This window comes from Tasmannia lanceolata, unplaced genomic scaffold, assembly GCF_043159265.1.
Source record: "Tasmannia lanceolata isolate RefF3 unplaced genomic scaffold, GAP_Taslan_0.1 ptg000023l, whole genome shotgun sequence".
Classification (NCBI taxonomy): Eukaryota; Viridiplantae; Streptophyta; class Magnoliopsida; order Canellales; family Winteraceae; genus Tasmannia; species Tasmannia lanceolata.
The window spans coordinates 16,524,479-16,551,085 of record NW_027518700.1 but is presented as its reverse complement, the minus strand read 5'-3'; the positions used below and the strand labels follow the sequence as shown (position 1 = coordinate 16,551,085).

General features: G+C 39.2%; 3 protein-coding genes across 3 annotated transcripts; 1 reads left to right on the top strand and 2 right to left on the bottom strand.

Moving 5' to 3' along the window:
- Positions 1-3,364: 3,364 nt before the first annotated feature.
- LOC143855879 (agamous-like MADS-box protein AGL29) lies at positions 3,365-4,000 on the bottom strand. Its single transcript, XM_077365934.1, has one exon. It carries the CDS (start codon positions 3,998-4,000, stop codon positions 3,365-3,367), a length of 636 nt encoding a protein of 211 aa, XP_077222049.1.
- Positions 4,001-9,166: 5,166 nt separating this feature from the next.
- LOC143855878 (uncharacterized) lies at positions 9,167-9,853 on the top strand. Its single transcript, XM_077365933.1, has one exon. It carries the CDS (start codon positions 9,167-9,169, stop codon positions 9,851-9,853), a length of 687 nt encoding a protein of 228 aa, XP_077222048.1.
- Positions 9,854-25,454: 15,601 nt separating this feature from the next.
- On the bottom strand, positions 25,455-26,072 carry LOC143855876 (agamous-like MADS-box protein AGL62). Its single transcript, XM_077365931.1, has one exon. It carries the CDS (start codon positions 26,070-26,072, stop codon positions 25,455-25,457), a length of 618 nt encoding a protein of 205 aa, XP_077222046.1.
- Positions 26,073-26,607: the final 535 nt, after the last annotated feature.

The following is a 26,607-nucleotide window of genomic DNA, read 5'->3' as shown; positions in this document are numbered from 1 at the left end:
TAGAAACTAAATAACATGGCAATAAATCCTAATGGGCAAATATGCCTCTTATTTGGCTTACATTCTGCATAAAAAAGACTTGAAGCTATGCACTCGAGTTTCTGACTAAGCATAGATTGAAACTAAAGCCAAGCCTGAAAGGAGCAATGTTATCTCTAAAATTCATCCACAACAGATGACAACGGTTTTACCTTGGAGTCTTCATCTGTATTTAAATTTGGCCAGCCTAGAGGGGGAGACATCCAAGTGATTGGGATGATGGTAAGAACAGTTACTAAACAAATCAGATTCTGTTTTGAATGAACGAATGAAGAGGATGAACTATATATCCTTCACCCAAAGCTGCTTATGCAATTGAAGAAAGCCCTTCCAGCGGAATTCAACATTGTGAATAATTTTGTATCAAGAAATCTCGGTTCCATTGAATTTAGTTACATTATGAGATGATCGGATGTGACAAATCACAAAGCAAAATGAAGATATCACATACTTCTTACACTTGATGCCAAAAATAAAAAATGTTTCCAATTCTCCAATACGAAATAGCTCCAAAATGGAGGGCCAGAATCCAGGGATGTTAATCCATAGTTCAAAGAAAGGCACAGAAAACTTACAAAAATGGGCAAGAAAAAAGAATATGTTCTTTGATGCTAAGCCGAATTTTATCAACCAAATACAAACTTGAGAATACTCCTGTATTGTTATAGTTATGTTCCATATTTTACCTCATGTATATTCCTCTATACCCCTAAAATTATAATGTGGGCCCGAAGGATCCCTGTTTAATGTCGGTCGTGCTGGGGGTTTTCATACTTCAATGCACTACCGAGAAACTTTATTTTTGGGTCCTCTCTTCTTCTCTTCGGACTTTATCTCGTACATTTTTTAACTTAATTTAAGATCGGTTTCGATGTGAACCTACCAGCATTTTGGGTGCAAATTGTTTCAATTGCACCTAAAAGGTGTGTGTAAAGCACAATAAGTACAGGCTTTTTAAACTGCAGTTTACACACAAACTTGTGCCCAAAATGTTATTGTTTCTGACATGCAAACTTAGCCAAAGACTTCTCCACAAATAGAAATTAGTAACCTCCGCATAAGACCATCATTATTAACAGAGTTTTTATATGGTGGCCGACCGTCCACCAACAAAGGCAGAGAGAGAAAAAACTCTCCCCTTTGATTTTTGATCGAAGTCAAACCCCCTTTTTTGACTTCCCCCTTGATAAAAAATCAAGGGGGTTGATGTTTTCTCTCTCCGCCCTTTATTTGTAAAGGGCGGCCACCATATAATTTCTCTTATTAACAAATCCGACATAAGGAGCTGACATCCAAAGCACCTTTTTAGATTAAACTTCTCTGATTGGTAAATAGCTTCTTAGTAATCATAACAATCAAGGAGAGAATTTAAAATAAATATCAAAATTTTGGGATCATAATCTTAGCTTCCTCATCAATCACATGAAGGCTGGAGGAACATGCACTCAAAATCTCCATATTTTTAAATCATCTTTTATTTTTATTTTTTTCTACTTGCAAAACCAGTGTTTCAAATTGTAAATGCGAGCCAAAATGCTGTCAAAGTGAATTCTAGTCGATTCGGCACAGTAAGACCGAGTACCCGATTGATGCAACGACTACACGGTTGACGCAGTCATAACAAGGTAGAGTAAAAGGAGTTTTGATTGACTTTGTAGGTAAAAACGTGGACTCAAACATTGAGCAAGCATCTATAAATGTGATGAAGTAACCATTTTCTGTTCTGACATTTAACATGAAATTTATGTCTAATTTTGAGTTCAATAATCAGTTTTGGACTCACAATCGGTTCCCAAAATCCAAAACAAACAGGACCTATGCAGTTAATTTCTACTAAGAATGTGTATCTTGATGAATAAATATTTGCACTCATACAATCAGCATTTAAGGAGGGTTGCAAAGTTCACACCACCTCCATGTAGAAAAAAACAGTTTTGGCGAGCCTCTCTCTTATGCCCTGTTCGTTTTAGAATATGAAAACAGACTGTGAGTCCAAAACCAATTATTTGGTTTTAGACTCACAATTAGTTGTCATATCTAAAATGAACAGGGCCTTAGCATTTAAGGAGGGTTGCAAAGTTCACACCACCTCCATGTAGAAAAAAACAGTTTTGGCGAGCCTCTCTCTTATGCCCTGTTCGTTTTAGAATATGAAAACAGACTGTGAGTCCAAAACGAATTATTTGGTTTTGGACTCACAATTAGTTGTCATATCTAAAATGAACAGGGCCTTAGAAGATAGATAATGTGACTTCATGCGGCTGCAATTACAAAAACTTTCCATACCTAGGACACCTAACATAACTGAAAAATCAATCCAGAATACAACATTTATGGAGAGCCTGAATTCCCAATTTTAAAGGTTTTCTGTTTAGCTGAATCAGGACCATTTGGGACTGCTCCATTGTTTCTCCACTGACCCTGACTAACCCATTTGTTCTCCATGGGCCTTTCCCAATCTAGTTCATTATGTGGATTGCTAAAGTTGAGTTCCTAGATCCCCCACACAACAATAATAGGCTTTGTCCATTTGTCCACCTTACTCAAACAAAATGGGATGACAAAAGAAGAATAACCATGATTCCAATCTATAGCTTTAACACTTACCAGGAAACACTAGCGCAAATAAATGAAGTCAGTAACCTTGCAGGGACAAGTAATGTACATTAGAAAATTTATTAAACTCCAGATATAAATAAGTAATTTATCAGACTAATAGAATGGGAATAATTTGCTATCTTTATAGGCAAGGATCTCAAAATTAGTGCCCAACGAATCCTTATCAAAGAGCACAAACTAAACTTATTTGGGTTTCCTATAATACATTGAATCATAAGAGTTAATCAATAGCCATGCTGAACCCTTGATAGAAACACATTCAAACATCATATAAAACCAGTACTCAAACATGGATTAGACCTACTCAAGATATGAACAAATTGGGCTTGATTGTTAACCCAACTTAAGAGAAATTGCACCAACTTCATAAATTCTGAACTCTGTTTTCCTTTGTTAAAATAGCATCTAATAAATGATTATTAAAACCGATCAATGAGAGGTTATTTTCAAGTGTAAGATTATCATGAAATAATGGGAAATGTTTCATTGAATTTTTGTACAAATAATGTTGACAAAAATGATAGCAGCTTGAAGAACAGAAAAGGTAAAACCCATTAAAGGGCTTGAACTGTATGTCTCTACAAGAAATGAAAAGTAAAACCCATTAAAGGGTGAATAGAAAAGGTAAAACCCATTAAGGGTCTAGAACTGTATGTACCAAAAAGATTAAGATTGTTCGAAGGAGAATGTGAAAATAGAAAAAAAATCAGAATTCAGCCCAAAAATATGGGAAATGAATTGGCTCCAGCTGACTAAAAATATCGTTTTCCGAAGGCACCGAAACTGGCACCGCAGTTCCTTCCTGGGCACATGTGAGATGAAGAGGGGGATTGGCAAGTGGTACAGGATTCTCAACCTTGGCATGTGCTGAAGCAAGCTCGTCCACACGTCTTACCATATTTTCTCTGACTTGTTCCATCTTCCTTATCAATGCCGTCTGATCTTCAATGGGTAGTTCTCCCAATTCCTCCATATTGATTCTATCCCACCAGTAGTCCCTACCATCACCACTGTCATCATTCCCGCCCATCTTGATTTTCTTTTGCTCTTTCTCTAGCTGGTGTTCGAGTTGCGAGACCTGATTGGAGAGTATGGGAACTCTAACAAGGGCATGTGAAGGAGTAGGGCCGCCAAGGTAGTAGTCGAGGACGGCATCAACGGAGGGGTGGGCGAAGACATAGGGCTTCCCACCGGGGGAGAAGGTTATAATGGCAATCTGGGAGTCGCAGAGGATGCAAAGCTCGGATGCTTTCTTGAAAAGGCCTGTGCGCCTCTTTGAGAAACACACCTGCCTCACATTCTTGTTCTCAATCTTCTTAATTTCTATCTTCCTCTTTCCCATCCTTCTTTCTCTCTCTTTTAGTACAGAATTCATCAGAGATGGGTTTCTTCTTCTAGTAGCTCTCTTTCTTTGAACCAAATTCCAGCGATAAAAGATGGGTTTCTTCAAGTAATCGCTCTCTTTCTTTTTCTTGACCTCGATTCAAGATGAAGGAGATGATCTGCAGAGATGGGTCTCTTCTTTCAACAGAGATGGGTTTCTTCTTCTAATAGTTCTCTTTATTTGAACCGATTTCCAGCAATCAAAGATGGGTTTCTTCAAGTAATCGCTCTCTTTCTTTTTGTTGAACCCAATTCAAGTTGAAGGGGAAAGGGGATGATCGGCTGAGAAGGGTCTCTACTTTCACTCTCTTTTCTTCTCTTGAAGCAAATCCGAAATGAAGGAGATGATCGGTACAGAAGGATTTTAATCCCTATGTTTCCTTTTACATTTCCCTGCATTGGTTTTCAAATATATGACCGTTGCTATGCTTACCAGGGTTCTAAAATATATGACCGTTGGTAACTCCTCGCCAACGAGAAACGGTATCCCGCATCAGCTAGTGAGAGTGTCTATATCAAATATGACCGTTGCTACGTTTCCTTTGCAGTAAACCGCCAACGACCAACAGAAAAGTCTAAAATGCAGATTTTGATTCCATAGGTGGGCCACATCTAAACTGATATAATTAGAAGGCAATGATAAATTCGCACCCCCTGTAGGATGATTCACACCCCTGTAACGTGATTTGAGGTTGGATACGCTGATTTTAGAATCCAGGTTTTTAGTTTGAAAACAGTGTAAAAGAGGGTTCATGATCAGGCTGCTATGTGCTGTCCTGGCAGCGTTTCTTGGATTTTAAGAAAGAAAATCAGGTTTTAAAAATCTGTCCTGCAACCTGAGATTTCTAAAACCTGGAAAATGGGAGGATCTTCTACTCTCTTGCTGATGGAAAGAAGGGAGAGAAGCAGTGGCGATGGCACTTGAAACGTAACCCCCCTTATTTTTTTTGAAAAAATATATACTTCTATATTTTAATTTTTTTTTTTTATACTTAATTATTTTCACTTATAACTTACCCCCTTTTATTTTCATTTCTCAGAAACCTCTTCACGAGTTCACCATTCAAGCGACTCTTTTAGGCAAAAAAAAACCCTAGCTGCCTCTTCTCACCATCTGTTCATGCCGCTCATCGGCGGCCGGCGGCTTCATTTTTCCGGCAAAAATGTAAGCTTTTCAGCCAGGTACTCTCTCTCTCTCTCTCTCTCTCTCTCTCTCTCTCTCTCATTTTTTATTTTTTGCCCTTTTTTTTGTTGAAACTTCAAAGCAAACATTTCTGCTAATCTGCTATTGTAGACTTTCTAGTCTTTTGGTTAGGTGGAAGATGATTAGATGAACCATGAAATTAAATATCATCTCTTTGGGTCTGATTTGGGGGTTTTTGGTTTCGGGTTTCATCTATATGACTATATGCTCTCATTTTTTGATTTTTTTGCAGCTGATTTCATGGTAGGGTTCTGAATTTCTGATTTGGGGGTTTTTGGTTCATCGGTTTTTAGTTTTTCATCCATATATTGCTTTATGTGGCTGTGATTTCATCTTCTATTTAGTTGTAAACTAGATTTCGTACTTTTTATAAGGGTTTTGGGTTCTTTTTGTTCATAGAAAATTTCTAATTTTGGGTTTTTTTTTGTTGGGGTGTGATTTACTGGTACTTGTGAAATTACAGAAGTTGGATGCAGTCCCATAACTGAATTGTTTTTTGTTACGGTATAATTCAGTGTCACTCCACTTGTATGTGACATGGTCCAGGGTGAACGTCAATTATTGGGTCCAGGTTTGAGCATTCAAGTGATACTTGGTGAAGTTTTTTTTTTTTTTGGAATGGCAGAAAATTTCATTAAGAAAGACCGCGATGGTCCAAAAGAGATACAAAAATAAGAGTAAAAAGAACAACAGAAAGAATATATAAAGATTCAAGGGGGCAAGAAATTTCATTAAAGTGATCCTTGGTGAAGATACAAATTGAGAAGCTTACTTCTCTTACAAAGGATCAAAGGCCATGGACTGACTTGAAGTCCCAATCACATAGGGTTCTTAGATGTCAGAACCAGGATGAGCGTTTTTTTTTTCAAATAATAGATAGCTTCATTGGAAAAAAACCTATGCTACAATACAGAAAAAAGCACGACCGAGATCAATTATCCGTAGTCTATGTGAAAGCTCTACCTGAGGCATTGATTTTTCGATAGCATTGTCATCTTTCTTCAGTCTTCTTCCTTTCCATTTCATATCACATTTCTTCCAATTTTCTATGTATATATAGGTTCTAGTTTGCGCTTTGTCTTTTCATCTTCCGAGTTCAATCTTTTTAATTTTGTGCTACTGTGTTTTTCTCTATTTTAAAACTGGAAAGTGATAACTGAAAATTGGAAATGGAAGATGGAATGTGCATATCCGACTTCCTTTTGTTTGACTTCTTATATTGTCTGAAAAATTGAAATTTGAATTGTGCATTGCGATATGATATAACGGAATGGTCAGTTTAGGTTTCCATATATCTGCAAGACTGCAACCTATTGCTGCTGGACTATGTGTCTAAGAGACTGAGAGTATGAGACCCTTGATTCTTTTAAGTTGTCAAGTGTGGGTTTGTAACTGACACTTTTAGTTAACCTTGTCTTTTAACATATAGTATTTTCAGGAAACTTTAGCTTATTTGGAAAAATATTGGAAATCTCTACCGACTTGATCAGTTACTAGAATGAGTCTTGAGCACTCATTGTCTATGACTTCTTTTTTTTTGAATGGTTCATTGTGTATGGCTTATTCATTAAGTTATATAGGACCCTTGGAGAAAAAGAGCAAGGGTGTTCCTTGATCCAGGCTATCAAGGTTGTGTGTCTTTTGGTCTTGTGTTTTTGTTGTCCTCATGGATGTTGTAGAGAAAATTTGGGGACATTCAAGCGAGTTGATTTACTGCAGGTACCTTTTCCTATGTAGGAATAAAATATTCCCATGGCCATTTTTTTTTAATTGCTGCATGTCCCCCTTTTCTTATAGGTTCTGTTTGTCTTTGTAATTCTTCTTCTTCTTAATTAAATTTTGTTATCTTCATAAATACAAAGAGTATATCCCAATGTTCCCTTCTACAATTCTACTAGTGTCATGTGGCAAATTGATGACATTTCCTTGGCGTAAGTGCATGCGAATGGATTTTCTTATAGCTTCAATCACTTTCGTGCTCTATTAGTTGGAGCATTTTCAACTTTGGGTTTGAATTCTTTCGAGTGACTTGGACCCCATAGTTTTGGATCCTCCTCTCTGAGTTTTATTGCAGACACCTTTCCAAAGTTTGGAATAGAATATCCCTATTACCATATCTCTTTGATTACTACGTTTCTTTTTCATTTTTCTTATTCTAGCTTCTGTAGGATAACTTTACTGTTATATAATTCATCTATTTCTTCTTTTGGCTTCTTTTTCATGGGTGTTGAGAACACCACCCCATGACTTAATGCTTTTATAAATAGTCTGTTGTAAATGTTTACATCCAATGCCATTAAGGTCATCCTAGATGGGCCCTATCTTAGTACATGAACTAAGGAGAAGAGTAGAGGAAGAAGAGAGCAAAAGAGGGGAAGATAGATGAGAATTTTTGTGGAGATTGAGAACACAACCCATAACTTGATGCTTTTGTAAATAGCATGTTGTACATGCAACTAATGCCAGTAGAGCCATCCTAGATGGCCCCTACCTTAATAACATGAAATAAGCCTACTATAACATAAAATAAGAAAACCCAACTTCAATATAACTCAAATATAAACCATCTAACTCTTAACAGGGTGAAAGATCTATTCAGAATTCCTTTTATATTTTTTTCTTCTTTCCTGATTTATGGATGAATACTGAGAAATCTGAGGGAAATGTTCCTTGGAAAAATTGTCACTTGACATGTTACAGTTATTTGATTATTGGAATCTACAAAACACAGTGTTTCTGAGACATATTATGCATTGATGGGATGGAATCTTAGTATCCTTTAGACTATAATTATCTCAATGCGTCGATGCTTCTTTTGAGTAAATAATTACCAGGATGTCTTGGTGCACCCACCATATTTCCTGTAACTAGAAATGTTGAGCTTGATACAGTATGTTTAATGTTTAGGGAGGCATTGAAGATGTGATTTCTATGTTTAGTGTTCGGATCTCCATCTCATACTATGGTTATTGCCTTATTGCCTTATTGCTTATTGGTTAAGTTTTGTAGTTTTTTTTTGTTGGGTTTTCAATCTATTGGGTTCTGATCTATGGAAGCTTTTTATTTAAGGTAAGTCATTACTAATTGTTATTGAATCAATAGTTAGTGAATAATTTTTTTAGCATTCTTTTACATTGATATAGTGATTGATAATTAAATATTTTTGTGATATAATGATAGAAGTTCTTTGTCTTTCTTGTTTGTTTTTTTAGGTATGGAAAAATATTTTTCGAGAGTACCGTCGTTAAGATCGACAACCCCTCCTACAACTTCAATTATCCCCACCAAAGAACGAGAAATTTTAAAAGAATTCGATTGGAACTTGATCCTAAAAATCCTCCTGCTGATCCCGGATTAAGAAGGCCAATAATTGATTATCATCATAATGATAGGGCAAAAGTTCGAATGATATACTTAGGAATGGGTCCAATTCAACCACGTAATCATGATTTTCCTCAAATTATGCAAGGAAAAGAGAATAGGCGGTTTAATCAAAAGTAGTTTGATGATTATCCTACTTGGTTGGAGTATAGCAATGCAAAAGACGCGGCTTATTGTTTGTGTTGCTATCTTTTTAAATCGGATAGTAAGGAGCATGTGGGAAGTTGTGATGCTTTTGTTGTTAAGGAGTTCTCTAATTGGAAGAAAGTAGAAAGATTTGGAAAACATTTAGGGGGTCCTAGTAGTGCTCATAATCAAGCTTTGAGTAAATGTGAAGCTCTTAGGAATCAAGAGCAACATATTGAAGCGTTGGTAAATAAGCAAACAGAGCAACAACAAAGTGACTATCGAATTCGCTTGCATGCTTCAGTTTTGAATGTTTGATTCCTTTTAGAACAAGGTTTACCTTTTCGCGGGCATGATGAATCTTGTGACTCGCTTAACCAAGGAAACTTTCGTCAGCATTTGAAGTTCATGACCATGATTAATGCAGATATGAAGAGGGTTTGTGTGGAGAAGTGTCCTGGGAATCTCAAACTAGTGACTTCAGATATCCAAAAGGATATAGTGAGTGCATGTGCAATTGAAACCACTAACTCAATCATTAAAGATCTCGGGGATTCATTGTTTTCTATTTTGGTTGATGAAGCTCGTGATGTTTCTAGCAAGGAGCAAATGGCCGTAGTTATACGTTATGTAGATAAGCTTGGGCATGTGGTTGAGCGTTTGTTAGGTATTACTCACGTTCCCAACACCACTGCTACATCCCTTAAGGAAGAAATTGAAGCAATATTGGCCAAGCATAAATTGAGCATCTCGAGACTTCGTGGTCAAGGATATGATGGGGCAAGTAACATGCAAGGGGAGTTTAATGGTCTTAAAGCACTAATCTTGAAGGAGAATGAATATGCTTACTATGTTCATTGTTTTGCTCATCAATTACAGTTGGCATTAGTTGGTGTTGCAAAGAAAAATATGAACATCTCCGATCTCTTTTTTTTAGTTACAAATGTAGTAAATGTGGTTGGGGGTTCTTGTAAGCGCCATGATATTCTTCAGGAGATTCAACTTGCAAAAATTAAGGAAGCACTTGAAAATGGTGAGCTTTCAAATGGACAAGGACTTGATCAAGAGACCACACTCAAACGTGCGGGGGATACACGTTGAAGCTCACACTATAGAACACTTGTTAGTTTGGAATATATGTTTTCCTCTATTCTTGATGTGCTTGATCTTATTGTCAAAGATATGAAGTTAAGTTCGGATCAAAGGGATGAAGCACATAATCTCTTGAAATCATTGCAAACTTTTGAATTCACATTTTCCCTCCATATGATGATAAGTTTATTGGGAATTACAAATGAATTGTCGCAAGCATCACAAAGGAAGGATCAAGATATTGTGAATGCCATGACATTAGTGAGAATATCAAAACAACGACTACAATTGATGCGAGACAATGGATGGAATTCTTTGTTAGATGACATTTCTTCATTTTGTGCCAAACATGACATAGAAGTCCCTAACATGGTTGATACTTATGTTGTTCCCGGAAGAGTGCGACGGCATGTAGATAAAAGAACGGTCTTGCACCATTTTCAAGTTGAGTTGTTTTTTCAAGTTATAGACTTGTAACTTCAAGAGCTCAATAGTCCTTTCAATGAAGCAAATACAGAGTTGCTTCTATGTGTAGCATGTTTGAATCCAAGTGATTCACTTTATGCATTTGATAAAGAGAAGTTGATTCGACTCTCTAAGTTTTATCTAAAAGAATTTCCAGAAGTTCAATATTCTACAAAAGAATTAGACAACCAACTTGAAACATATATTCTTGATATGAGGTCTAATACTCACTTTGTAAATTTGAAAGGAATTGGAGATCTTGCTGAAAAAATGGTTGAGAAGGGAAAGCATGCCTTGTATCCACTTCTTTACAAGCTCATCACATTGGTACTAATTTTACCAGTCGCAACTGCAACCGTTGAGAGGGCCTTTTCTGCCATGAAGATCTTGAAGAATCGATTACGCAATAAAATGTTGGATCAATTTATGGCCGATTGCTTGATTCCATATGTTGAGAAGGATATTTTTGGTAACATCGATGATGAGACAATCATGTGTCGTTTCCAAATAATGAGACCGCGTCGAGGAAGCCTATAAAATTTTCTTATGGTCATGTTATTAGGTTTTGCACTCTAAAATTGTAAGATGTCATTTTTGTTTACCTCAATGTATGTTGGTGATGGAATATATATGAGGGTTTTTTTTGGAAACTATATGTAGACACCCCATTTTGACAGGGCCCTAAACCCGCGTATTCGAATGAAATCCCGAGGTTGAACAAGGTCTCGAAGTGCAAAACCAACCCGAAAAACCTGGAAAATACTGTCGTTGCCAGGCCCTTTGATCGATGTTCATAACCCGAGAAACCCCCTTTAATTTGAAGCCCTGATCTCCACTCTCATGTCCCCGGAATTGGTAAAATTACCAATGTAACCTTCACCTATGATATCGGCCCCCTTTTTATTTAAACCCTGAATTGTTGGTATTGATATCTGACGCTCAGGTCTATAGATTGGGTTGAGTCAGGCCAAGGTCAGGCGGAAAATGAATGGAATCAATCCGAACCTAACCCGATTGCAAGTTGAAAATCTCAACCCGAATTTCATGAATCGACCTAAGTCGCATCCCAACCCATGTCTCGAGCTTGAGCTGGGCATAGTATAAAGAAATATGAAAAGGGAGGGTGAATTAGCAGGGCATGGGCGTGCCAATACTAGCTTACCATAGGCAAATCAAAGAAGAAGAAACTTTATTCCGCCCCCTTTTCCTACCCGAGCCACCCCCTGTAAAAATAAGAGTAGTTAAAATACACTAGATGGGGCTGTCTAGAGCAAAAAGGGGGGGGGTCAGGTATATCATTCTTCTTTAATAAAAATCAAAATAGGGGTTTGGGCAAGAAGGAAATCAACCCATCTTTAAGGGTATTCTTGGATGTTCTCATTGCTTACTTGGGAAGTAATCATTCTAAGCCATAGGATCAACAAGGAAAGTGTGTGGGTAGGATGAGAGAGAGAAAGAGATTTTTATTAGGGTGTAAAGACAATGGAAGAAGTCAAGGGTTGAAATTACACAAGGCACATGGGCTTTGCAATGAATGGCTAGGATCATACCCATAAAAATATCTAGGTTATAAAAAGCAACCAGAGAGAGAAAGGGATATTATTTTTTCGTTTGAGAAAACAAAGAGAGAAAGAAGCAGAGAAGAGGGAAATCCACAGCAGCCCATCTTCTTCCACCTCCGGCCACTCCTCCGGCCAAGCCTCCTCCACAGCCGCCCACTTTCTTCCCTAAGCCTCCACCTTCCTCTTCATTTTCGCCCCAACCACCTACCTCCACCATTTTTTTTTCTTTTTCTTTATTCCCTTCACCCATCTTCTCCGGCCGGATTGCCGGAATCCGGCCAACCTCCATTAATTCCGCCCACCACAGCCCATTATTAGACCTCTCCTCCATTGCCTTAAACCCTTGTATACCCATCCACAACCCCATTTCTTCCCCATCCACCACCTCTGCTATTTTCGCCAAAACCCACTTCGGTTTTCTCCACCAAAACCCATCTCCGGCCAGCCACCTCCACTCCCACCCGATCTCCGATCCAACCTTCCCACCGGCAAGCCACCATCTCCATCATCTACATCACCTCCATCAAACCCTCTCTCAGCCACCCTCAAAACCCACCTCATTTTCTCCATTTTTTTTCTTCCACCTCCGGCCAGTCCACCCTCACCACCATTTCCCAACCACTATTTCCATTTTTTCAAACCATCTTCTCCATCTCAATCGTTTTCCCCAAAACCCACTTCAAAAACCCATATCCAGAAACCCACCTCATTCCCACCTCTTCTTCCTCCATTTTCTCCATCACCTCCCTCATCTTCATCCTCTTCACCACCACCGCCAGCCGGAATCCGGCAAGGCCAAACCCATCTCCATTAATCAAGCCACAACCTCCACCACCACCTCTCCCAACTTCGGCCGGCACCACCGGACCCCATTAAACCCATTATCTCTGTCGGAACCCCATCTCCACCACCATCCGAACCCCGTCTCTACCCAATCTCTCCACCTTTTCCGACAGATTTTGCCGGAATCCGGCAGCACCGCTTCATCTTCATCTCTTTCCTCACAACCCACCTCTGTTGAAAACCCCCCATTTTCGTTTAGTAAAATACACAGAGGATTGAGAGAGAGAGAGAGAGAGAGAGAGAGAGAGAGAGAGATAGTGAAAGGTTTGGGGAGAAATCCAGCTCCATTTCTTTTTTCTTTCTTCTTTTTTCTTCTCCGGTGGCTTCCCCGGTGCCGGCTTTCTATAAGATCCGATCCTGTTTCATCACCAAGACTGCGTTTCTTGCAATTCGGCCCTAGATCAGAAGGTTCTTCACCAAAATCCGAGCATCTCCTCTTCGGTAACTTCAACTCAGGTAGCATCTATTGCCCCTTTGCATGGTTGAAATTCATATGGTTATTCGCCATGTTTCTGGTTATGGCTTTGATTCATGGGTTTGCTGTGTTAATGCGATCCTTGTATCCAATCTAATTTTCTATGTAAAAATAAAAAATAAAAATAAATGGTGGAGTTATGTGTGCTTAATTGCTGTAGGAAATCAGATGATTACCTTACTCGACGTGTGGGTACAAGTCTCATCTGATTTCACAGGAGACCCCAGGTCGAGGGTTCAAGTGTGTGAATCATAGGATGGCATAATCTTTTTTCTTTGTAATGCCCAGATGATAGTGTTTGGATATGATTTTCTTGAAGATTGTAGCAATTCTCCGATGAATTATGATGCAATTACTTTTGATAGAAATGTTATGATGTCTGATAATAGGCTTGTTTGTGAATATATTTGGAATCATATAAGGATTAATGGGTCTGTCCAGTTGGGTTCACTTGATGCTTAAGGTTTCAGAATATTAATTGTAGCAAAAATGGAAATGATTTCTATGAGTATTTGTTCTAGGCCTTAGAACTTGGTAGATGGGGGTTCAAATTGGAGTGCGATAGCAGTTGAAGTTCTAGGAATTGCAGTCCTTTTGATATGAATGTAGGGTCTTTGCCAACCTTTATGTCAATGGGTGGAATTCAATGAGGGGATAAGGGGAGGCTGCATATGTATTCAGGGTTTTCTAATTTTAGCTATCATGGGTGTTGCCTTCCTTTGGCTCCAGAAGCGGCATTGATTGATAAAGGAAAGGATTTGGTGAGAGGGTTCTGATGGGATGAACCCTTACACAGAATCGGAATTAATACTGATTTTTCTTGTGTGTTGGGTTTCTAGGCATCAATGATAGCATCTAAGATGGCTCCATGTTCAAGCTGTTCCATCCGCCATCCCTTGCTACAATTGCAAGACCTGCTATTGCCGCGTGTGGTGATAGTCTTGTAGTTGAGTTCATAAAATGGAAAAGGCAGAGCAACTGGTTAGTTCATCATCGAAGTTCACGAAAGGTAAAGATACCAACTCAATCTTTGGAAAATGCATGTAACCCCTTCCCGTCCTGCCTTAGAGTTTTCATAGGTTAAGGGATTTCTTCCTCTTTAGAGTCTGTCATAGAGAGTTTAGGAGTCTGTCCTACCACCCTAGAGTTTAGGAGTCTGTCCTACCCTTTTAAAGTTTAGGAGTCTGTCCTCCCATTTTAAAATTCATCAGTTTGTCCTACCTCTATAGAATATAGGATTCTGTCCAACCTTCATAGAGTTTAGGATTCCGTCCTTCCATCTTTGAGGGTCACTCTTTCAGGAGTCTGTCCTATCATCATAGGGGTTAGGATTCTGTCCATCCTCTCATCAAGTCATGTGATTTTTATCCACTCTTGCAACGTATAGGATGCTGTCCAACCCTTGCAGAGTCGTGATTCTGTCCAATTCCCCCGCAAAGCATAGGATGCTGTCCAACCTTTGCGGGATATTAGGAGTCTGTCCTACCCTTATGATGATAGGATTCTGTCATCGTGCATCAAAAATCTCAAAAATCTTGAGTCATTAAGAGTGTAGTTAGGAAAGTCTAGTCCGAACTACGGATGGCTTGATCCCTAGCTGAGGGGTACGTAGGCAGCTCAGGCGTGCAGCTGGCATCCTGAGTTCAGTCACAACTTTCACAACTTCAAAAACTTCTATAAACTTCAAAACCTTTCAAACCTTCCAAAACTATAAAAAATTTTCAAAATAACCTTACCAACAATTTTCAAAAGATCTTCCCATAGAGTTAGGAGTCTGTCCTAGGCGTTTGGGGTGTCTTAGAGTTAGGAGTCTGTCCTGTTTGTGTTGATATGCTGAGTCTTGTCGTGTGAGGGTCCTCAGAGTTAGGAGGCCTCGAGTCGTGGTCGGTTAGACATTTAGTCGAGCCGATGGCTAGACTAGAATGCGCTTAGATAGCCCATGGTTTTCCTTAGGCTCACAGCCTAGTCACACATAGGGTGTAGGGTCCACTTGCATTAGTTATGGCATATAGGGAGTCCTAAAATTACCATTCACTTGAACTTAAGTAATGGCGCAAGAAGCTTTAAAAAACTAGTCAAGTCTAGTTGATCGAGTCTAGGATAGCAGTCCTAGAGGGTTAGGCATTGTAGTTTAGCATAGGTCGCCGATTTACGTTGATTCTGATTCTTCCCGAGGCCGGGATACGTAATGCAGCCAGGATGGATGGCCATCTTGGTGCGAGTCAAGTATCGCATTAGAGTCTAGGGTTTGTCATATTGTATGTTTTGCTGTGTTTTCTTACTTTCCTACACAAACCTTATACCTTTAGTTGTAGTGTGAATGTGTTTGCCCATCGGAACTTAGACACCAATTAGGCATGACATTCATAACCTAGCTATTCTTAGGTGGCATGTCTTTCATTTTCTTTTGTGTGTGCTTCTTATTCATCTTCGAGACATGCATGATTAGCTAGACGTTATCTCGGGGATATTCGTTCCCATTTCTCATGATTTTCGTCCAAAACTCTTCAAAGTTAATAATAAATGGCATAAGAGACCAGGTGCTTGCACTTGGGCGAATTGGGGGCGCCCAACCCCTTCCCCATTCGTCATCAGGCACGGACCTTTTGTATCTCTGGTTATCTGTTGCGACAGAGCACAGCATGGGATCCGGGGCCTGCTTCCTTGGATGGCGACTCTTTCTTTGTTTAAGGTACGCCTCGAATCCGGGCTAGTCCCCGAATCGAGAGGTATCTCACTTTACATCGCCACTCATGCTGTGAGGGGCACTCTTTCGAGAGTTCCTTGGCGGAGCTCTCCTTCACGTGGATGATCTAGAGACTTTCTGGGGGCTCGTCCCCCCGCCTCTCTCAGATCGAGGTCCACACTATAATATTGCTTTCATTTGTTTGGAGAAAAAAAATTACTATAATTTTTGCCCCCCTTGTTCAAAATTTCTGGCATCGCCCCTAGAGAGAAGTAAAAAATGAGTCAAGAACGACAGCTGGTCCGCTTCTTCTCTTGTCTCTAACCCTCTTTTACACTTTTTCAAACTAAAAACCTGGATTCTAAAATCCCCGTATAAAAACGGAGTAGGCTTTTTAACGTGAATTCATGTTAACACGTGGCGAATATATCATCACCCGGGAACTGATAAATTTGCCCCCTTTTCTTCCTCGGGCACCCCATTTATGGTAAATACACTAGCCGAGGGGGAGGGGTGTCATATATTTGAAAAGAGGAAGCATAGCAACGGTCATATATTTGAAAAACCCTTGTAGAGATATGAAAAAGGAAACAGAGGGGATTAAAAGAAGAAACCCTTGTGTAACGATCATCTCCTTCATCTGAAATTTTGTTCAACATAAGGAAAGAGAGCAATTGAAAGAAGAAACCCATCTCTGGTGATATCTCCTTCATCTTGAATTCGGTTCAAAAGTGAGTGATTAATTGAAGAAATGATGTTGTGTCTCTCGCTTTGGAATTCATGTGCTAAAGCACTCTCTACGAAAGAGGGGCCTTTGCTGACACCCCATTTTGTTAAGAGAGGACTAATGATAGGTTGTTGCGATGATGAATCCTATGATGAGTCCTGAAGTTTCATTGGTCTTTCTCTCGATATCTCTCTCAATATTTCTCTAAGGTTTTCAAGAACACAAAGTTACACGAACCACCCGAACAACCCAGACACCCAATACCCGAGACAACCAACAACTAAGCCTACATCCCGAACCATTTGAGTTCACCAAAACCTTCCAAAAGAGCCCTGACTTGGTCAAACAAAGGGCTCAAGGATAAAGCCCGCTAGCTCGACACCCTCTTTTTACAACAAACACAACATCCTGAAAATCCAAACACTAAAACTTAGAGAAAGCTATATCGGAAGCCATATCTAGGAACCAGAACCACCTTTCGGTCACCAAAAAACACTTTTTGAGAATCGGAAACCACTTTGGCTACCAAGAACAACCTTCCTAGAGCCAAAAAAATCACTTTTCAAGCAACCCACAAGCCAATACAAAAAAAAAAAGTGGACCCAGGACCAATTTCTGGTGACTCGGAAACCACGTTTGGTCACAATAAACCACTTTTCGGGAACCATAAACCACCCTCGGTTACCAAGAAAAACTCCTTAGGAACCAAAGATCACATTTGGCTGCTAGAGAAATTTCATTGGAAACCTGAAACCATTTACCAATGACCCAAAGTAATTGACCGTGTTTCGATCACCAGAAACCATAAAGTAACTACCAAAAGTTGTTTTTCATTGCTCCGAACCATTTTTCGGCAACCAGAGATCAGTTTGGGATACCAAAAAAACTTTTTTGGAACCGGCAAGCATCCCTATAGCCAGAAAACCACTCTCGAAGTCCCAAAACCCATTCCCGGTGCCCCTTTCTGGTGGTGGGACCCACGTCCCAAAATCGCAGGGGAGAGTCCCTTCAATTTTGGTGATTCCCTAGGACTCTAAAATCGAATGGGATTCCTCCCTGCATTTTTATTTTGAAAATCTATAAAGGAGGCTCACCCCTCCCTCATTTCTTATATCTTTCCCATCCCTTTCCCATACCATCTTCACTTTGCTCTGGTTTTCCCACACCATTTTAGCATTAGTACCCCCACTTATTTGATAACCATACCCCCTTTAGCCTTTAGCACCCGTCCCTCTTTGGTACTCACACCCATTTCCCCTTTGGCTTTAGAAAGCACTAAAGAGAGAAAGAGAGAAAGAGAGAAAAAGAGAGAAGCTTGGGGAGATTTCCAGAACCAGTTTCTACTGAAATCTCTTCCGCTATATCACCGGGTATCGGAATTCTGCCAAAATTTTCTCTGATATACCACCAGACGTCGGAGTGCTGCCAAATTTCTGAGGATTTGAAGCAGCACCAACTCCTTTAACTAGGTATGTTTAAAGCTTTCTGAACTTTCCTTTACAAGACCGGTAGCGGGTAGGTATAGGGTTTGGGGATCCTCTGACTCCAAACCCTTAGCATAAATCCCTTCCTTGTCCCCCTTTTTAACATTAAAGGAGTTTTCTTAATTCTAGGGTTATTTGTATTCAGCAATCAAGCTGATTAGAGATTGGCCATGCATCTAGGTGCCTAACAGTGGTTAGAGCCACATGGTCTATCTCAATTTTTCTAATATTGTTGTCTATGAACATACTAGATTAAAGAGATTCCTTTATTATCTGTAAAGTCTAAACGAAGGCAATTTCCTTAATTCTTGTTATTTGTATTCAACAATCAATCTGATTAGAGATTGACCATGCATCTTGGTGCCTAGAAGGGGCTAGATTCAAGTGTTGTGTGGTCTATCTCAATCTTTTTAATATTGTTGTCTATAAACATACTAGATTAAAGAGATTTCTTTACTGTCAATAAGTTTAATTAAAGAAATTTCTTTATTTACTTCTGTATTGTTTTTTTATTTCCCCAAAGTCTTGAAAAATTCTATTTTTCCTCTGTATTTGAAAGCAAAAGACCCACTTTCCTTATCCTTATTCTCTTTCCTTTATGTTTAAAACCAACTCAAGAATAAGCTTAATCGTACAAAAGAGTTTAAAATCAATTTTGCTAAAGTTTTCCAACATCCAACAATTCAAGTCAAGAGACCGGGTTTTCCCGGGCATGAGGGGTGCCTAACAGCTTCCCCTCCTGTGACCATATCCTTTACTCAGATTTCTGACAAGACCATGCCGAAAACAAAGTTAATCAGAGGTTTAGGGCCCAAACTAGACGGAAACTTTGGTTATCGCCTTTCTATTGAAATTCGGCTCCTTGTCCCAAATTCAATAGAAATGCAGATCATGGGTCCTAGGCCCTAACCAAGGTGGAGACTCTAAGACCTTCTCTTTTCCCGTGAAGTTCGGATCTTTATCCCAAATTCACAAGAAACGTAGACACAAACACACCCCTAACCAAAAAGGGAACAAGAGGACAATCAACAAACGAAGCACACCCACCACCACGAGTGTGGGGAGATGCGTGGAGAGACGTGGCGACGCCCCCCCCCCCCCCCCCCCCCCCGGCCTATCCATGATCCACACCTTATAACAATCTTAGAAAGCCCAAAGCATCCAGAGGTCTAGTAGCTTCATTCATCTGCAGGCATAAGTCGATCAACACATGAAAAAAAATCAATTTATTTTATGATTTCCATTATTTGACACTTTAATAAGGCATAGAGACTAGAACAACACAAATAACCTTCGAATCACACCACTCCATGACAGAAAAAGTCCTCTATATGAAGAGTATTCTTATCAATTCAAGCAGATTTCCATCTATAAACTCATATGACTTATCGAAATGATCTGCTTGTACCATTCGTTAGATCATAAAGCCATTGTATATGATTTAAGATCAAGAAACAAAAAATGGAAAAAATCGCATACAGTTACATGTTTCTAGAGCTACAACTTGATGTTGAAGTAATCTAGATCGCAGTGATGTAACCTCACGTAGCCATCTTTGCCACCACTCAAGAAACTATCTCCGAAATAAATGTGATACAAAATCACTACATGATCATGGAATTAGTCAAATTTATGAAAAAAAATAAAGACTATCCCCTTGCTGTCACAGTCAAGCAAGAACTACTCTATTTTTTTTTTGAAATAGGTAATTGAAGAACTATTCTATGAGTAAGTATCTGGTCTATATAGTAAATCCCTTACTATAGATATCCAATAACTTATCTGTACTCGTATCGACAAAATAAGGATTTATGTGTGTGTGTGTATTGTTCTGAAGGTGCTAGTAGTCAAGTGTGAGTTTGGGTTCCTCTGCCGTTCGTAAGAAGCATATTACCTGTTTTGTTCTGATAACTCATTCGGAAGAAGCAACTTCTAATTCATATTTACTATTGCTTGCAATTTGTGAGGTAGACTATTGGTACAATTTCTTATTGACCTTGTTCGATGAGCATTGTTGGAGTGACAAAGGGGTGTCAAATATCAAGGGGGGTTGGCATGCAAAAGAAATGTATTGACCTCTCCACGGAGAAGGAGCCTGATACGTTTAACGCCATCAAGTCCGGGGCATATGCTAACCTGTAACTTGTTACCCCTTTAATTTGTTACTTTATACTAACCTGTAACTTGTTACCCCTTTAATTTGTTACTTTATATCTAATAGTGATAATGCCCATCAAAATCTAATAGTGGAAATGTCATCCTAACCAACTAGTTAAAAACCCATCTCTATGGAAGTTTGAGTGTCTCATATATTCATTCACTAGAAACCCATTGTAATTTGTCTTCTACACTGAGCTAAGTTTCCATGAAATGCACCTAGTTGTTCTCTTTGGTTTTCTTCATTTGATTGTATTGTTTCTTCCCTTTTACAGAGGGAAGATTTCATAATCATATAAAACAAAAGCATGGTCATGCACAACCACCAATTTCAGCGCCACCAAGCTCAATTGCAGCAGCACCTACTTCAATAAGTTCTCCTGCTCTAAGTCCCAGCACTGATGGAATTCACGGAGAATTCGGACATCTTAGGAATATATAATTCTGTCATCTGAAATGGTAAGTCATAAAGCTTCCAAATCCTCTTATTTACTCCATTTAACAACCCCTCTGCTAATAATCTGCCATTATAACTGTTTCTTGGTGTAGGGGACCTTTATATCTATCAGAGCACGTTCTTCGAACGTCAACATACAAAACGTCATGAAATCCCAATGGGCAACACACAAGAGGGGGTGAATTGGGTATTTTAAAAAATTTCTATTCCAAAAGTTAGGGCTTATGAAATTAACCTAGTTCGTTCTAACCCTTGTTCAAAATTATATTCAAATAGAAAATGGAAAGAGATTACCAATCACATCACAAGACAGATGAGAGAGGGCAAGGAGACTACACGGCGATTTTATAGTGGTTTGATCACAACTTGACCTACTCCACTACCCAAGTTTTCTCCACTACGGTAAGGCTCCTCAACACCGCCTCACAAAGCGTTACAAGCACACTTCACCTCCACAAGGGGACACACCCTTGTATTACAACCCGCCTCCGAGGTCGTTCTTCTTCGTTTCACCACCGCCTTGAAGAAGGAAACTCCTCTTTGCAACTCCAAATACAATAAGGAAGGAAAAAGAAGAAATGAAAAACTCTCAAGCCTCTTTAAGGCATATACAACTCCCAGTGATTGAAACTAAATGCTTTGGGGAGTTCCTCTTGACAAGAAATGAATGCAAGTATTGAATACACAAGAGCTTTAAAGAATGATCCTTTTGATTTTCAGAGAAGAAAGGTCTAGGGTTTGGTACTTGCTCAAAAGGTGTAAATGAGGGTCTTTGATAGGGTTTAAATAGCCCTAGTTCATTTTAGAAGAATCAAGGGCAAAACTGTAATAAAACTGGGTGGTTGCACCTACCTTCTGCAGACCCCCAACGGCTCTTTGGAGAGACCGGCGCGGTCGACCGAGCCACCGCGGTCGCCCGCCCTTATCGGGCGCCTCTTTTTTATTTTTAAATTCTAAACTGCCGCGGTCGACCGGGGTCACTGCGGTCGCCCTCCGAGGGCTACCTGTTCGAAAAATATTTTGGGTCAAAAACACTACCCTCACGGTCGTCCGCCCTGGGCTAATTCAAGATTTGAAAGTTTAAGTTCGAAAACATTAAACGATGGACCAAGGGGGTAGCGGTCGACCTCCGAGACCAACCTGGATGATTTCTCAAAATTGAGAAATCATTCTGCGATCGACCGGTACTGTCACGGTCGACTTGCCCTATAAAATTCGAGATGCCCAGGCATTCCAGATAGCATCCCACGGTCGCCCGACCCTGCTTTAAATTCTTTTTTTTTAAATAATTGTTCAAGGGACTTTTGGGCCTTGGTCTTTGGACTTTAAACATATGTTTTCAAATACATTAATGCACATAGAAAAATGGTTTTAAAGATGATTTGAAAACATCAAAACCTGCAAACATTTAATGCCAAGAGGACTCCCATGCATTATAAGATATATGACCTTCCTTTGTCTTGAGATAGTCTTTGAACATGTTATTGCGCTTGTTGTTCATTTGATTCTTCAAGACACCATATGGCTTGATGGTTGACCACCAAGACTTAACTTTCTCCAAGACTAACCCTTGTTCTTCTAGCTTCAAGTGTTGACATGAATGAAACATGTCTAAATCACAACACTAGAGAAGCCATTAGCAAACTACCATCAATTTGGGTTTGTTGATCATCAAAACCAGAGAGGGATGCACCCTTGGACTTACACTTCACTTATGTTCCCAACCATGGAATCAAGTATACTGTTTTATTTGTTACAAAAAAATGAAAAATGAAGTTATTTTCACCGTACTTCTAATCTGTTTTTTGTTTCTCTATTTTCTGATCAGCATTGAAAGCTTAGGCAACTACAACTCTCGTTCTTGTGTCTCGAATATATCAGTGAGTCACAACCACACACACACAACAGTCAATTACCAATGTTTATATTCAACAACATTCATCTAACAGATGCAGTTCACCAATGTCAAGATCTTTGGGCCATGTGTTGAGACCCGGGTAGAACTCACCCATAAAAGCCATTGCAGGGAGGGTGCACGAACAGGTCAAGTGTTTACAAGGTCAGCAGGTGCTTGGCAATGAAGTCCCCCCATTTTTCATGTTCCAACTAAGTCATCATGTCAATTTAATTTGGAACCCACAGAACGGTTTCAGAAACTGAGTTCAGTGAATAGTAAAGATCTCGAAGCTGACTAATGAAGAATCAGTTTTAATTGGTATTTCCTAATTTCTTAATTTGCACTATTTCAATATCAAGATCCATACTCAATAAAGTAGCAAGGAATGGTTTATCTGGGAGTGAAGACCAGTGTTTAAAAACTCTTTGACTCGACAAGGAACTCGCCCGAGTCGACTCCTTTTTACCTCGGCCGCGTTCTGCATTGCACCACATCTGCATTCCGCATTTTGCCCTACAGAGTCAATAAACTCCTTTGACTCTCTCGAGTTATGACCGCGTCAACCGTGTCAACCACGTTCTTGGCCGCTTCCGCCCCGAGTCGACAAGGATTTTTCTTGGCCACGTTCCGCGTCAAATCCGTATTTTTAAACACTAGTGAAGACTGTATTCACTTTTCTCAGTTTTCAGATCTTCTTGGTCTATCAGGAATTGAACTAAGAAATTCATTTAAAGCCCATGTTTCTTTACATCGAGCTCCACTAGACAAGATGATTTCTTTACTTCAATCCAATTTTTTTTTACTTCAAATTTTTAATGAAACACATCAGTAGGTACAAACTAGATCAATGAATTCTCTCAAAGGAAACAATACACGTTGAAGTCGCTTCAATCTTATTTGCTATGATACAGATATAGTGGGTTCTCTCGTCTTCTCTTCAAACTCCGTTTCATAGATTTTGGAACATAATTTAGAATTGGTTTGTATGTGAACCTACTTGCATTCTGGGTGCAAATTGTGTCAACTGCATCTAAACATTGTATAAACTGCATTTCGGGAACAGTTTGTACATAAACTGCAATTCAAAAAGCCTTTCCTTGTTGCAGTTTTTGTACAAACTGTTCACGAAATGCAATTAGTTCTCACACACAAATTGAGCAGCAGACTTATAGACTGATAGAAATTTGTAACCTCCATATAAGACCAACATTATACATTGCATATCATATCAGGTACCACTCCAAGTACATGAGTCCTTCACGTCTATTTTCGTGCTAAACTAATTGCCAAGATTAATTTCCAATGGCCACCTACCTCTGAAACACACGCAAATCATCTTTTTCATTATGTTTTTAAATCTTCTTGGGGATGGAATTTCAGATTTTCTACTTACAAAACCAGTGCTTCAAAATGTAGATGCGGACCAAAGTGTGGCCAAAGCAAATCCTATTTGACTCGACACGGTGAGATCGAGCACCATTGACGAAACCAAATATTCTGTCGATGCTGTCATAACTAAAGAGTCAAAGAAGTTTTGATTGACTTTGTAGGGCAAAACGAGATCTCGAGCAAGAATGTAGCCAATGTAAAAGGGAATCGATTAGGGCTAGACAATGATGATGTGGGGGAGTTTATAAATAATTGTACTTTGAATCTATAAATGTGATGAAGTACCCATTGTTATGAGTCCCGAGTCCTCCTGACAGTATCCTGACATTCAACATGGCATAGATAGGGTGGACAATATTCATTGTTTTCATAACTTTCAAGCTTAGTAAGGACTGTCTAGTTAGTTTTCCAAATAGATAAATAAACTCCAGCAAATGCTTTGGTGAATGCTAAACAGTTCAGTTCTACTGAGAATATGTATCTCGATGATTGAAGTATTTGCACTCATACAGTTAAAGGGAGATTTGCAAAGGTCACACCACCTCTACAAAGAACAAACCAGTTTAGGCGAGGTTTGCTCTTAGATGATAGACAATGTGGCTTCATGCCATTGCAAATACAAAAACTTTTCATAGGCAAGACACCTAGTATAACAGAAAAATCAATCCAAATTACACCTTTCTGGAGACCCTGTGTTCCCCATTTTAAAGGTTTCTTTCCCCAGAATTAGGACCCATTGGGAATGCTCCTTTGTTTCTCTACTGACCCTGAGTTACCAATGTGGTCTCCTTATTGGACTTTTTCCAATCTAGTTCATTCTCTGGATTGTACTCCTTCTCTACACTTAGGATACTGTCAAACAAAATAGACTTTCTCCAACTATCCACCTTACTATCTAATGAAAATGGGATAAGTAAAGAATAGTAACCATGGATTCTAATAATCTATTGAATATATGAATAAATTGGGCTTGTTATTCCAACTTAAGAGAAATTTCCCATTTAGTACATAAAATCTGAATTTCTGTACTAAATGGGAAATATTCTCATTGAATTTCTGTACAAATAATATCAACAAAAATTATAATAGTTGAAGAAGCAGAGAATTGAATAGAAAAGTTAAAACCCATTAAAAGGCTTGAACTGGATGCATCTAAAAGAAACAGAAGGTCAAGACGGGGAAAAACACAGAATTCCATACACGAAGGAGAATGAGAAGAAAGGAAAAAATAATCAAAATTCACACAAAAAACATGGGAAATATTTTCATTGAATTTCTGTACAAACAATGTTGATAAAAATGATAATAACAGTTGGAGAAACAGAAAATTGAATATAAGTGGTAAAACCCATAAAACGTATGTATGAAAAAGAAACAGAAGGTGAAGATTGGAAGAAAAAGAAACTAAGAACTCCATATCAGCAACGAGCAATTATCCAAAGGAGAATGTGAAAATGGAAAATAATAATCAGAATTCACCCAAATAATATGGGAAATAAATTGGCTCGGGCTGACTAAAAATATCGTCCGAAGGCTCTGAAAAAGGCACCATCCTTCCTTCCTCAAGATGAAGAGGCAGATCGGCAATGGGTATGGGATCCTCAACCTCGGCTTCTGCTGAAGCAAGCTCTTCCGCACATCTTACCATATTCTCTCTAACTTGCTCCATCTTCCTTATCAATGCCTTGTGATCTTCAATGGGTAGTTCTCCCAATTCCTCCATATTGACTCTATTCCACCAGCAGTCCCCATCACTCTCATCATTCCCTCCCATCTTGCTTTTCTTTTCATCTTTCTCTAGCTGGTGTTCAAGTTGAGAGACCTGGTTGGAGAGTATGGGAACTATGGCAAGGGCGTGTGAAGGAGTGGGGCCACCAAGGTAGTAGTTGAGGACGGCATCAATGGAGGGGTGGGCGAAGACGTAGGGGTTACCACCGGGGGAGAAGGTTATAATGGCGATCTGAGAATCGCAGAGGATGCAAAGGTCGTGAGCTTTCTTGAAGAGACCTTTTCGCCTCTTTGAGAAACACACCTGCCTAGCTTTCTTGTTTTCGATCTTCTTTATTTCTATCTTCCTCTTTCCCATCTTTCTCTTTGTGAAAGAAAACCTTAGAGCAGAATTCAACAAAGATGGGTTTCTTCAATTAATCACTCTCTTTTGAACCGAATTCAAGATGAAGGAGATATCAACAGAGATGGGTTTCTTCTTTCAATTGCAAAACTTTCTTCTGTTGAACAAATTTCAGATGAAGGAGATGATCGTTACACAAGGGTTTCTTCTTTTAATCCCCTTTGTTTCCTTTTTATACCCCTGCAAGGGTTTTTCAAACATATGACCGTTGCTATGCTTACTATTTTTTGAATTCTATTACCAGGGTTTTCAAATATATGACCGTTAGTATTTCCCTCTGTTTTCTATTTCATGTCGCCAACGAGAAACTGTATCTCGCGTCTCCTAGAGAGGGTGTCCATATCAAATATTACCGTTGACGACTTTCCTTTTCCTACTCATTTTCCTAGTCTTTCTAATTCAGTAACCCCCCAAGTCCCCAACAACCAACCGAAACGCATATTTGATTCCATATGTGGGCCCCATCAGAATAATTAGGGAAATGATATAT